Source organism: Rana temporaria, chromosome 3 (assembly GCF_905171775.1).
Source record: "Rana temporaria chromosome 3, aRanTem1.1, whole genome shotgun sequence".
Lineage (NCBI taxonomy): Eukaryota > Metazoa > Chordata > Amphibia > Anura > Ranidae > Rana > Rana temporaria.
Genome location: NC_053491.1, coordinates 104,692,077 through 104,705,842, shown reverse-complemented (window position 1 = coordinate 104,705,842; position 13,766 = coordinate 104,692,077). Strand labels below are relative to the sequence as shown.

At 42.7% G+C, this 13,766-nt stretch overlaps 1 protein-coding gene across 2 annotated transcripts in view; it reads left to right on the top strand.

Moving 5' to 3' along the window:
• LOC120931581 (rab-like protein 2A) overlaps positions 1-13,766 on the top strand; it is a 31,792-nt gene that overhangs the window by 4,782 nt on the left and 13,244 nt on the right. For both annotated transcript variants that reach the window (XM_040343164.1, XM_040343163.1), the window contains exons 2-4: positions 919-1,115; positions 11,450-11,479; positions 13,459-13,538. In XM_040343164.1, coding sequence (XP_040199098.1) covers positions 991-1,115; positions 11,450-11,479; positions 13,459-13,538 — 235 coding nt within the window. In that variant the 5' untranslated portion in view covers positions 919-990. The remainder of the gene's footprint in view (positions 1-918; positions 1,116-11,449; positions 11,480-13,458; positions 13,539-13,766) is intronic.

Here is a 13,766-nt window from a genome sequence, read left to right as displayed (position 1 = left end):
TAAACACAGAGATCCACGTCCTGTCAGGAAGAGAAGATCGATGGTGTGTCTCTTGTACATAGGGGCACCAATCGGTCACCTCCCCCAGTCAGTCCCCTCCCCCCACAGTAAGAATCACTCCCTAGGGAACACATTAACCCCTTGATCGCCCCCTAGTGTTAACCCCTTCCCTGCCAGTGACATTTATACAGTAATCAGTGCATATTTATAGCACTGTTCGCTGTATAAATGTGAATGTGTCAAAAAGTGTCCGATGTGTCCGCCGCAATATCGCAGAAAACCCGCCATTTCTAGTAAAAGAAATAATAAAAGTAAATGTCCATAAAATGATCCCCTATTTTGTAGGCGCTATAACTTTTGTGCAAACCAATCAATATACACGTATTTTTTTACCAAAAATATGTAGAAGAATACGTATTGGCCTAAACCGAGAAAAATTTATAAAAATAAAAAAAATGGGATATTTATTATAGCAAAAAGTAAAAAAAAAATGTTTTTTTTTTTCAAAATTGTCACTCTTTTTTGTTTATAGCGCAATAAATAAAAAAAACGCAGAGATGATCAAATTCCACCAAAAGAAAGTTCAATTTGTGGGAAAAAAAGGACGTCCATTTTGTTTGGGAGCCAGGTTGCACGACCGCGCAACTGTCATTCAAAGCGTGACAGTGCTGAGAGCTGAAAATTGGCCTGGGCAGGAAGGAGGTGAAAATGCCCAGTATTGAAGTGGTTCAATAAAGATTTTCCAAAAACAGCTCCAGGGTTTTAGTCCCCTTGTTTATTAAGTAAAGTGATTTTTCTTCTTGTTTATTTTTTTATTTTTTTTATTTATTTTTTTTATAAATCTGTAAACAAAGTTTTACTTTGTAAAATCAGAACACTTTGTAAATGCTATCTCCTTTTTGTTTCCTTTTTAAAAAGGTGGAACGTCGCGATACGCACACTGACTGCAGCCTTTCCTAATATACACCTGTATTCTTCTTTTTGACGTCCATGAAAGTTGTCACCAACATGGCAAGAGATGGGCAGGTAGTCACTGAGATTGATCAGGAGAAATATGATGCTGATGAGAATGTCAAAATCATCTGTCTGGGAGACAGCGCAGTTGGAAAGTCAAAGTGAGTGGTGTCTGTAAGCAACATGTGAGAGTCACACACATCCTCCTGGAATAAGGACTTATTTTTCCTATACTTGATCTATCTTTTTTTCCCATATCCTGCAAAGTAAAGCCCCGTACACGTGATCGGAAATTCCGACCGTGTCTATGCCCCATCGGAGTAATTTCAATGAATTCCTTTGGAGTTTAGATAGAGAACATGTTCTCTTTTACCCTGTCGGAATTCCGATGTGAGTTTGGTCGGACAAAGGTCCGATCGTGTGTACAAGGCTTTACAGTCTTGCCTTACTGTATGCAGCGTAGGTTGTTTTATTATTATTATTATTATTATTATTATTATACAGGATTTATATAGTGCCAACAGTTAGCACAACACTTTACCATACAAAGGCAGACCGTACAGTTACAATGCAATAAAATACAAAAGGATTAGGAGGATCCAGCTGTTAAGAGCTTGCAATCTAATAGGGAGGGTCAAGTGGTACAAAGGGTAACATTGAGGGATACGTTTATGCTGATGGAGAAAGTAAAAGTTTAGTTTTTAGATGGAGGTGGATAGACTTTCCTGAAGAGATGAGTTTCCAGGTATTACCCAAGGGTGGCCCTGCTGTAGTCCCGATGCGTTTTGAGCAAAGCGTAGCTATCCCATGGTTTTCATGGGGGTTAGTTGCACTTTCCGATAGCCTTTTTTGAGGTCCTGCGGTTTTGCTGCATCTTTGATGCACTTTCTGAAACTGCAGCAAAACTGCAGAACCTCATAGAAGTCTATGGGAAAGCGTAGCTAACCCCCATGAAAACCGCAGGTTAGCTGTGCTTTAGTAAAAGGGCAGTGTAAAGCCTCACTCAAAGTGGAGCGTGTGTATACATTTCCTAACTGGGCTGACAGAAAAGTGGTGGGGGAACCAGCTCAAGGCAAGTACATATACTATACTATATGTTCCATCTGGTAATATGGATGGGCAAATTACAAGCTCAAGTTTTTTTTTTTTTCCCCCCTAAAAGTACAGTAAAACATAATAGTCACTTAGCTTGAGGGCTCATTCATGTCATGTGCAGTGACCTGTGTTTTTTTTTTTTTCACCGGATGCCCTAGTGAGATAGGTGTATCCTGGCACTCTGTAAAATAAATAAAGTAAATAATTTATTTTTTATTGGGAGCCTGTCAACCATTGTACCTGCAATCAGCAGATCACAGGTTCAGTGTTGAGCTCCTACAGACCGTCCAGTGTAGCTGTCTGCCCGTACCTCATATGGGCAGGTAGTTACTAAATGAAATAAAGCATCAATTAACTATTTAGAGTGCTCATCGGTACCCTGGTAGTTCACTGAGAACTACAAGCCATCACCCGCAATGGATGAGGGTAGTTGTTGTTCACCCATTTACAGAACTCGTAAATTGTGACAGCAAGTGTGGGGAGAAGATCCCCAGTCCGGGGGGGGGGGGGGTCATCGGTGTTTGTGTGGGGGCTGCTGCATCAGTACATGTTACATGTTCTACTCTGAATACGTGCGTAATATATAGGAGGTGAGCTTATCCTTTACATTTTTAAACCATGGGTTGCCCTCTGGGCACCACCCAGCTTGGTAAACTTCAATTGAAAAATTGAAGTAGGCAGGTCGAAAATTGTCAGCCGAATGGTGATTGGATCCAGTCAGATACAGTCACTGTTCAGGTATTGGTTCAGGTATTCAGACAGCTGCAGATGCTGTGGCTATGGGATACAATAGCCGACAGGGAAGATTTCTTTGTGCACACTTTTGGTCGTGGGTGAATCTCTTAGATTTATCTTGTTTAGCCTATAGGCTGAAAGAGAGAAATCTACTCTTGCAGCAAAAAGGCAAATTCCATGCTGATATATGAATGTGTATTGCGGCGTACACACGCTCTGAATTTCCGACAGCAAATGTTCGATGAGAGCTTTTGGTCGGAAATTTCGACCGTGTGTAGACCCCATCGGACATTTGTTGTTGGAATTTCCGCCAACAAAAATTTGAGAGCTGGTTCTCAAATTTTCTCACAACAAAATCCGTTCTCTTAAATTCCGATCGTGTGTGGACAATTCCGACGCACAAAATTCCACGCATGCTCTGAATCAAGTACGAGACGGAAGCCCCTCGGTCTTGTAAAACTAGCGTTCGTAATGGAGATGGCACATTCGTCATGCCGGACTAAAAAGCATAAATCGTCTCTCACCAAACTTCTACTAACACAACTGGTATTAAATTTCCCTTTTCTAGTGCCGTCATAGTGTTGTACGTGACCGCGTTCTTGACGTTTCGGAATTTCCGACAGCATTTGTGTGACCGTGTGTATGCAAAGCAAGTTTGAGCCAACATCCCATAGAAATTTATCCATGGTTTTGTTGTCGGATTGTTCGATCGTCTGTACAGGGCATTACACTGACTTTTGCAAGATAGAATGGACGGAGGAAAGGGACACCTGTTCTGGTGACAGCTGTCCAAGAGGGGCTTTCCTATCTCTTCCTCTTGTGTTTCCGCAACAGAAAGTAAAGGGGAAGTCATTCCACTGCAATTAAAAAAAAAAAATGGGTTTGACAATTTTCCTATCTCTGGTAAACTAAAACGAGTTTTACCTTTTTAGACTGTCGAGAAAAGGATGGAACATTTTTCCCGAGCAAACTCATTTCTAACAGAGATTGTGGTATTTGTTTGGGAAGGTCCATTCATTCCCAAAATCAAATTTTTAAAGCAGAGCTCCAGTCCCCCTAAAACTTTTTTTTTTTTTTTTTTTTTAAAGCTCCCTTGTTATTGTCAGTGTATGCACATTAATATTTGCATACTATCCTAAATCTGTTCATGCTAGTTATTTATAAATTAGTAATCTCTTACACGATCTCGGAAGCAGGCAGGGGCCATCTTGGTTGTGGGCATCTGAAGCCTGCTCGCTTGCATTTTCGGGATTAGGTGCAGCTGGCTACCCAGCGTGCACCTCCTGATCTCGCACCTGCGCAGTAACGACACTGCGCAACACGGTTGATTGCAGGTTGTCATGTCATAATCAAATACCGCAAGATTTCATTAGGCTTCCCAAAGAATTCTGGGATATCCCAAGAGTCAATGGGAATTGACTAATGACATCATCACCTAGACGACTGGGACAGGAAGTGCCGCCCAAACATATAAGAAAGAAAAGGTATTTAGAAACAAAACAAAAAAAATAAAAGTATCCATTTACCACTGTACATTGGGGTGGGGGGCATTGGAACACAGAAACGGAAAAAAAAGTGGAACTCCACTTTATAGCATTTGTCATGTCATCAAATGTATTGATGAGAATTTTCATACAAATATTCATATGGAAAGTCTACTGGTGTATGGTCATCTTTAGTCTCCCAATCACAGTGGTGAAACAGTGAAGACACGGGTGAATGGGCAGAGCTGCCTGCTAATTGCATCTTTAACCACATTTTCTGGAATCCCAGAAATCTGTATGGAAAGTTAAACCTAGCAGGTAGGCAACTGGAAGTACTAAAAAGGCAAATTTAAAAATGTTGCTACAGCCACAGTGGCTTAAAAATGGCTAGAAATAAAAAGCACTTGGGGCCAGTTCACACCAGAATGCAGTTCAAAATGTACTGCAGATGCGATCTACAGTGGGAGTCAATAGTATGTTAAAGAGCTGCACGATTCTGACTAAAATGAGAATCGCTATTATTTTGCTTAGAAGGTAGATCACGATTCTTGCGACGTAACATCATCTTTTACATTAAAACAAACAAAAAAAAGGGCCAACTTTACGGTTTCGTTTTTTTTTTCGTTTTTTTTATTATTCCTAAAAAAATATGCATTTGAAATACCACTGGGCAAATACAGTGTGACATAAAATATTGCAGCAATTGCCATTTTATTTTCTAGGGTCTCAGCTAAAATATATATAATGTTTGGGGGTTTCAAGTAATTTTCTAGCAAAAAATATAGATTTTTACTTAACTACTTGCCGACCGCGCACCGTCATAATACGGCGGCAGGTCGGCTCTCCCAGGCGAGAGCCCGTAGCTATACGTCCTGCGCGTGAACGGCGATGGGGCGCGCGCGCGCGCCCCCCCGCCGTTCCCGATGATCAGATTCGTTTCAGAACTGATCAATCACCAGGTCCAGGCCAATAAAATCTGGCCTGGACCTGGTGATCACACTAACCAATGGTTGTCTTCCCCTGGCAATGTTTTGTAAACATTGGCAGGGGAAGTCATGCTCTCTCCCTCTTGTCGGTCTTTCCGTTCCAGACCGAGAGGGAGAGAGCATCTGAAACGTGAGTTGCACAACACTACTCTAACACCAGGTCACATAGGCACACATTTAACCCCCTGATCACCCCCTGATCACCCCCCAAATTAACCCATTCACTGCCTGTCACTGTGTCACCCAGTACAGCAATCAGATTTTTTTTTGATCGCTGTACTAGTGTCATTAGTGACAAAAATAAGTGTTTAGGTAATCAGTCTTAGGCCATAAAAAGTCTAGGGACCCCCCCTAACCCCCCCCCAATAAAGGTTTAACCCCTTCATTACCCCCTGTCACCAGTGATCACAGTATAAGTGTCACAGGTGACGCAGTTTAGTTTGTTTATTTTCTATAGCATCAGGGCACCCGCCATATTTTTTGAAATAAAGTTTTAACCCCCTGATCGCCCGGCGTGTGATAAAAGTTTGGTTTTAGCGCCAGATAGGGTCTGCGTCGCCCCAGGCAGCGTCAGATTAGTGCCAGTAGCGCTAACACCCACGCACGCACCATACGCCTCCCTTTAGTGGTATAGTATCTGATCGGATCGATACCTGATCTGATCAGATCTATACTAGCGTCCCCTGCAGTTTAGGGTTCCCAAAAACGCATTGTTAGCGGGATCAGCCCAGATACCTGCTAGCACCTGCGTTTAGCCCCTTCGCCCAGCCCAACCCACCGAAGTGCAGTATCGATCGATCGATCACTGACACAAAACACAAAAACACATAACTGCAGCGTTCGCAGAGTCAGGCCTGATCTCTGCGATCGCTAACAGTTTTTTTGGTAGCGCTTGACTCAGTCGCTAACAGGTCAGGTGCTTTTTTGCCTGTGAATCTCACCACTGTACCCCTAAATTTAGAGCCCAAAATGGCAAATCGATGGTACAGTGATGAAGAGGCCTACTTGTTTATGAGCCTGTCAGATAGTGATGAGGAGGTCACGCATCTGTCAAATTCTTGCTCAGAATACGATCCTGTAGACGACAGTGGCTCCCTGACAGATAGCTCTGACGACGGAGTGGTCCCTGCTAGGGTCAGGCGTACCAGACCCCGATCTTCTGCTGTCGCTGAGGTGCAAGAACCGCAGGGCTCTCGTATGGAGGAGAGAAGTACTAGCGCCGCTATTCCTTCTGGTGAACTGGCAAGCACCAGCGGCCTAGTACATCCTGGTCATATATCCAGCACTGCAGTAACACTTGGTGACGTGGCGAGTCCCATAAGTGCAGTTCAAGCTGGAGAGGTGGCAAGCACTAGTAGTGTCCCGCTGCCACCAAGAAGAAGAAGACGACAAAGACAGGCCCGTCCCCATAGTGTCCTTCCTGCTGCATTCGCCAATCCTGATTGGGTACCCACCACTTCTGCAGCACCCGTACTTCCCCCATTCACTGGCCAACCCGGAATTCAGGTGAATACAGTTGATTTTACGTCACTGGATTTTTATTCGCTGTATTTCACCGAAGATCTCTATAGATCTATTGTGGACCAAAGCAATTTGTACGCTGGTCAATTCTTCGCCGCTAATCCCCAGCTGTCCCTTGCCAGAGATTGGAAGCCAATTACGGTTTCCGAATTTAAGATCTTTCTGGGCCTTTCCCTCAATATGGGCATTACTAAAAAGAGTGAGCTGCGGTTATATTGGTCCACGCACCCAGTTCACCATATGCCCATTTTCTCTGCCTCCATGGCCAGGACACGATACGAGCAGATCTTGCGGTTCATGCATTTTAGTGACAATGAACTCTGTCGTCCTCGGGGAGACCCTGAATTCGATCGGCTCTACAAAATTCGGCCCCTCGTAAACCACTTCAACGAACGGTTTGCAGCCTTGTATAATCCCCAACAAGTTGTCTGCGTTGATGAGTCCCTGATTAAGTTTTCTGGCCGCTTGTCATTCAAACAATACCTTCCCAGCAAGCGTGCCAGATACGGGGTCAAGTTGTATAAGCTCTGTGACAGGGCAACAGGCTATACATCTAGCTTTATGGTTTACGAGGGAAAAGACAGTCACGTAGAGCCGGAGAATTGCCCTGATTACATAGGGAGCGCTGGTAGGATAGTGTGGGAATTGGTGTCACCCTTATTCGGAAAGGGGTACCACTTGTACGTGGACAATTATTACACAAGCGTGCCACTTTTTAGTCACCTTTTTGATTATGGAATTGGCGCATGTGGCACCGTGCGACCTAATCGCCGGGGCATCCCCCAACGGCTTGTAGAATCCCGTCTTAGTCGGGGGGAGAGAGCCTGCTTACGGTGTAATAATTTGTTAGCAGTGAAGTGGAGGGATTCACGGAATGTTTTCGTTCTGTCCACGCTTCACGCAGACACGGCAGTCCAAATTCCTACGGCGACTGGTGTTGTGAAGAAACCCCTCTGTATCCACGAGTACAACCTTAACATGGGAGGGGTGGACCTCAATGACCAGTTGTTGGCGCCGTACCTAATTGCCCGGAGGTCCAAACGCTGGTACAAAAAAGTATCAGTGTATTTGTTTCAATTGGCTTTGCTGAACGCTCATGTGCTATACAGAGCTTCAGGACGGACTGGATCCTTCCTAAAATTCCAGGAAGAGATCGTCGAAGCCCTTCTGTTTCCAGAAGGTGCTGTGCCCCACCTTCCCAACGCAAATGCAGTGAGCCGGCTGTATGAGAGGCATTTTCCTTTTGTCCTCGCTGGTACCCCTACCCAAAGAACCCGCCAAAAAAGATGTCGTGTCTGCAGCAAACTCGGATTTAGGCGTGACACCCGCTTTTATTGTCCCGACTGTCCTGACCAACCTGGTCTCTGCATTGGTGTATGTTTCAAACGCTACCACACACTAATTGAGTTTTAGCGTAGGGTACAGCACCACACAGTCCTAGGCACACCAACACAGGGTCTCGGAATATGTGATGGCCATCACATTTTGAGAGACCATAATCTGCAACGTTCAGTTTATAGTTTTCATAAAAGTGAAAAAAAGTAGAAAAAAAATAAAAAACACACAAAAACACAAAAAAAATATAAAATAAAAAATCCAAAAATAGTTGTGGTTGTATTTTTCTCCTCTCTTTATTGTTCTCTTATGTTCACTCTCTACTGTCCACTCACTATTGTTCTATATCTATTCTCTCTATTTTTACAATGTTTTATTGTATTTGCTTTGCAGGTATGGTATGTTATACTGTAATGTTTGTTTTATTGTTAACCATCATTTGCTTAGCAGGTACGCTATTCAGTTGCATCGCGGATTTATTTAGCGTGACAGCAACAGCGTTTGCTCCCACGATATATAAAGCCGCGACTCCAACGCTGTAGGAGGTGATTTCACCACCACAGTTAAAAAAAGAGCATATATGCCGAAGCATGGGGGCATTAGGGGCGGAGGAGCGATTTTGCTCCTAATGCCGCGTACATACGGTCGAAATTCCGACGGAGGCTTGCCCGTGGAAAAGTTCGACCGTGTGTACGCGGCATAACTTTTTTTGCGGGAGGATGCCCCCATGCTTCGGCATATATATTTTTTAGGCACAGGTTGCGTTAAAAAATGTTTTGTTTTGTTTTTGATATTTGCTTTGCAGGTATGGTATGGTAAGATCTTACTGTTAAAATGTAATGTTACTTTGTTATAATGTTAACCATCATTTGCTTAGCAGGTACGCCATTCAGTTGCAGCGCGGATTTATTTAGCGTGACAGCAACAGCGTTTGCTCCCACGATACATAAAGCCGCGACTCCAACACTGTGGGAGGTGATTTCACCACCACAGTTAAAAAAAGAGCATATATGCCGAAGCATGGGGGCATTAGGGGCGGAGGAGCGATTTTGCTCCTAATGCCGCGTACATACGGTCGAAATTCCGTCGGAAGCTTGCCCGTGGAAAAGTCCGACCGTGTGTATGCGCCATAACTTTTTATGCGGCGTACATACGTGTGTGAGCGGCATAACTTTTTTGCGGGAGGATGCCCCCATGCTTTGGCATATATAAATGGTGCATGTATGCCCATCATTAGAAGTGGGTGGATGAAGGGAGGTATTCTAATGGTGGGCATACCCACCGATCAATCTTTTTTTCGTTCAGCCAACAGGCTGCATGAAAAAAAAAAAAGATTACAATACATGTCCAACAAGAACCATCAACGTACTGGTATGTTGCTGGACTTTGAATGGTTATACCAGAATGATGCCTGCGGGTTTAGGCATCATCTTGGTATCATTCTTTTCAGCCAGCGGTCGGCTTTCATGTAAAAGCAGTCCTAGCGGCTAATTAGCCTCTAAACTGCTTTTACAAGCAGTGGGAGGGTATGTCCCCTCCCCGGATATAAATTGCGCCATTGGGAAAGTGGGAAAACATTTTATCACACCGATCTTGGTGTGGTCAGATGCTTTAAGGGCAGAGGAGAGATCTAGGGTCTAATAGACCCCAATTTTTTCAAAAAAGAGTACCTGTCACTAACTATTGCTATCATAGGGGATATTTACATGCCCTAAGATGGCAATAAAAATTATAAAAATAATAAAAAAAAGTAAGGAACAGTTTAAAATAAAATTAAAAAAGCAAATTAAATAATAATAAAAAAAAATAAATAAAAAAAAAGCACCCCTGTCCCCCCCTGCTCTTGCGCAAAGGCGAACGCAAGCGTCGGTTTGGCGTCATATGTAAACAGCAATTGTACCATGCATGTGAGGTATCGCCGCGAAGGTCAGATCGAGGGCAGTAATTTTAGCAGTAGACCTCCTCTGTAAATCTAATGTGGTAACCCGTAGAGGCTTTTAAAGGCTTTTAAAAATGTATGTAGTCTGTCGCCACTGCGCATTTGTGCGCAATTTTAAAGCATGTCGTGTTTGGTATCTATGTACTCGGCCTAAGATCATCTTTTTTATTTCATCAAACATTTGGGCAATATAGTGTGTTTTAGTGCATTAAAATAAAAAAATATGTATTTTTGCCCAAAAAAATGCATTTGAAAAATCGCTGCGCAAATACTGCGTGGTAAAAAAAAATGCAACACCCACCATTTTAATCTGTAGGGCCTTTGCTTTAAAATAATATATAATGTTTGGGGGTTCAACTTAACTTTCTTGCAAAAAAATAATATGTTTTTATGTAAACAAACAGTGTCAGAAAGGGCTTTTTCTTCAAGTGGTTAGAAGAGTGGGTAATGTGTGACATAAGCTTCTAAATGTTGTTCATAAAATGCCAGGACAGTTCAAAACCCCCCCAAATGACCCCATTTTGGAAAGTAGACACCCCAAGCTATTTGCTGAGAGGCATCTCGAGTCCATGGAATATTTTATATTTTGACACAAGTTGTAGGAAAGAGAATTATTATTATTTTATTTTATTTTTTTTGCACAAAGTTGTCACTAAATGATATATTGCTCAAACATGCCATGGGCATATGTGGAATTGCACCCCAAAATACATTCTGCTGCTTCTCCTGAGTACGGGGATACCACATGTGTGAGACTTTTTGGGAGCCTAGCCGCGTACGGGACCCCAAAAACCAATCACCACCTTCAGGCTTTCTAAGGGTGTAAATTTTTGATTTCACTCCTCACTACCTATCACAGTTTCGGAGGCCATGGAATGCCCAGATGGCACAAAACCCCCCCAAATGACCCCATTTTGGAAAGTAGACACCCCAAGCTATTTGCTGAGAGGTATGTTGAGTATTTTGCAGATCTTGCTTTTTGTCACAAAGATTTGAAAATTGAAAAAAGAAAAAAAAAAAAAAAATATATATATCTTTCTTCATTTTCAAAAATAAATGAGCGCTGTAAAATACTCACCATGCCTCTCAGCAAATAGCTTGGGGTGTCTACTTTCCAAAATGGGGTCATTTGGGGGGGTTGTGTGCCATCTGGGAATTCCATGGCCTCCGAAACTGTGATAGGCAGCGAGGAGTGAAATCAAAAATTTGCGCCCTTAGAAATCCTGAAGGCCGTGCTTGGTTTTCGGGGCCCCTAAGCTGGAACAGAATGTAGGATCCTAAGCCCAGTGCTAACCACTTTAACTCTTACATTTGAATGCATAAGATGTGCTTTATTTAACCAGCACAACTATTGCAGACTTGCATTATTGCCTTTTAATTGGGTTTATTTATTTTTGCAGGTTAATGGAACGTTTCCTTATGGATGGATTGTATCCTTTTGTGATCTCAGTTTTTCCTTCAGCCCAATTACACTCAAGTTAAACTTGCAGTTCTGTGTGCCTTCTAAAACGTATGTTCTATGCTCAGATCTAAGCTAATAAAGGGACACTAAACGCTGGTTTAAAAAACTTAACGTGGTTCTAAAGCCTGAAGTTATTTTTACCTTGGCCCCCTCCAATCCAGCGATGTTCACGATAGCCTTGGCTGGATGGGGAGTCTCCCTCCTGATTGGCTGAGATAATAGTGGAAACCCATTGGCTCCCACTGCTGTCAATTACAGCCAGTGAGCCAATGAGGAGAGGTGGAGGGGGGGGGGGGGCGAGACACGGCTTTATGTGTCTTATAGATGCATAGAGCAGCGGCTCAGGAGCGAGAACGCACCATTATTAATCCTTTTACATATTATTGCCTGGCTATCCAAGAGAACATAAAGTGCACATAGTCCAGGCAGACACTAATGCTTGCAAATACCTGTGATCTCTGGTTGGTAACATGGGAATAGTCAACCATCAGCCTTCCTACAAGTATCATGTGACCTGACTCTGTGCTGTGATATGGCAGGAAGAACAAGGGAGATATTTCAATGACCAAGGAGAGCTGAAGAGGGAAGCTTTATGGAGAGTTTATTTGATCCAGGCAGAATCATTTTTGTAACTGGCTTTTATACACCATGTAACAGAGAATATACTGGACTCTGCATCCAACAGAGATTTAAGATCATTTTTATTATTACATTTTTCTTTTGCATTAAGGTAAAACATATCCCATTAGTTGTATCAACCCCACCCCCTACCTCAATAAATACTTTCCTGAGTCCTTTTTCGATACAGTGCTGTGCCCATTTGCAGTGGCGTTTGAACTTTTCCTTTTCTCGCAGGGCACAGAGACAGCAGCCATTGTCTCCTGCTGCTGTCATTCGCACCCTATGAGAGGGGAGCAGGGGCGGGTCGAGTATGTGTCTACGGACGCCCACAGCCTGGCTCGGGCGTGAGCCAGCAGGTGTGCCCCCATAGCAAACTATGGGAGTACACACAGAAGAGGAGAAGCCAAGAGCACCTGCGGGGTACCGCAGAAGAGGAGGTTCGGGGCCGCTTTGTGCAATACATTGTACAGAGCAGGTAAGTACAACATGTTAATTTTATTTAAAATTATCCTTTACAACCGCTTAAAAATACATAGACACCAAAAATGTAAGACTGTGCTTCCAAGACATGGGTTACTATATCCCTTTTGCTTTTACGTTTTCGGTGTCTATGTATTTTAAAAGGTATTAATAAAAAAAATATTAATCTTAACTCTATTTTAGATGCGTCATTTCAAAAGTTCGCTATATCCATTTTCTGTTCCTTAGTTTTTGTTTTGTTTTTTTTGGATGTGGTACTCTTCTATAGCAGTCCATAGCCTTGTATTTTAGACTAGCTTTTATACGCCATGTTTTCATATAATTTGCTTAGAATGAACACGCTGCTTGTAATCTGAACCTAAACCATTTCACCTCTCTCCATAAACAAAATTGTCTTGCTACAACTTCTAACCTTTCTCCCCCATCATTGTATTGCATAGTATCACTACCTGCATTAAAGCTATCGTGGTTTGAGCCTGGTGACCGAACGATGCTGAGGTCTAATGTGCAGAAATGGGCACTGATGTGTATGACATAATGTTAACTCTTCTCAATCCTCTGAAAGATTTTTGTATGTTACCTTCACAATATATTAAAAAGATTGCTAGCAGCTTAGTGTTGAGTTTGTTTAAAAACCTTGAATAATGGAAATGGAGAGATTAGAATTAATCATGGGATTTTACCCATCAGTAAATTTGAGGAGGGTATGTTTAGTGGTAAAGTTGTAAAGCCAATTAATTGAAAATAAACCCAGTTAGAGAATATCTTTTTATGTTGTTGGTTCAAAATAAGAGAGAAGTATTTCAGTTTGTCTTGCTTTTTTTGTTGAACCTTAACTTGTTACAGTCGTCCTCAGCAGCTCTCAACCTTTGCTCTGACACTCTATAAATATACCACGACTGTGGATGGCAAGACTATTCTTGTGGGTAAGTGCTATTGTAAAGTCTCCTTCCTTCCTTCTCCTTTTTTTTTTTTTTTTTTTTTTTAAATGACAAACATGTTATACTTGCCTCCTCTGTGCAGTTGGATTTGCACAGAGCAGCCCGGATCCTCCTCTTCTCGGGTCCCTCTTTGCTGCTCCTGGCCCCTCTCTCCTAACGAGTGCCCCTCAGCCAGCAACTCTCTATGGGGGCACCCAAGCCGAGTTGGTGCTC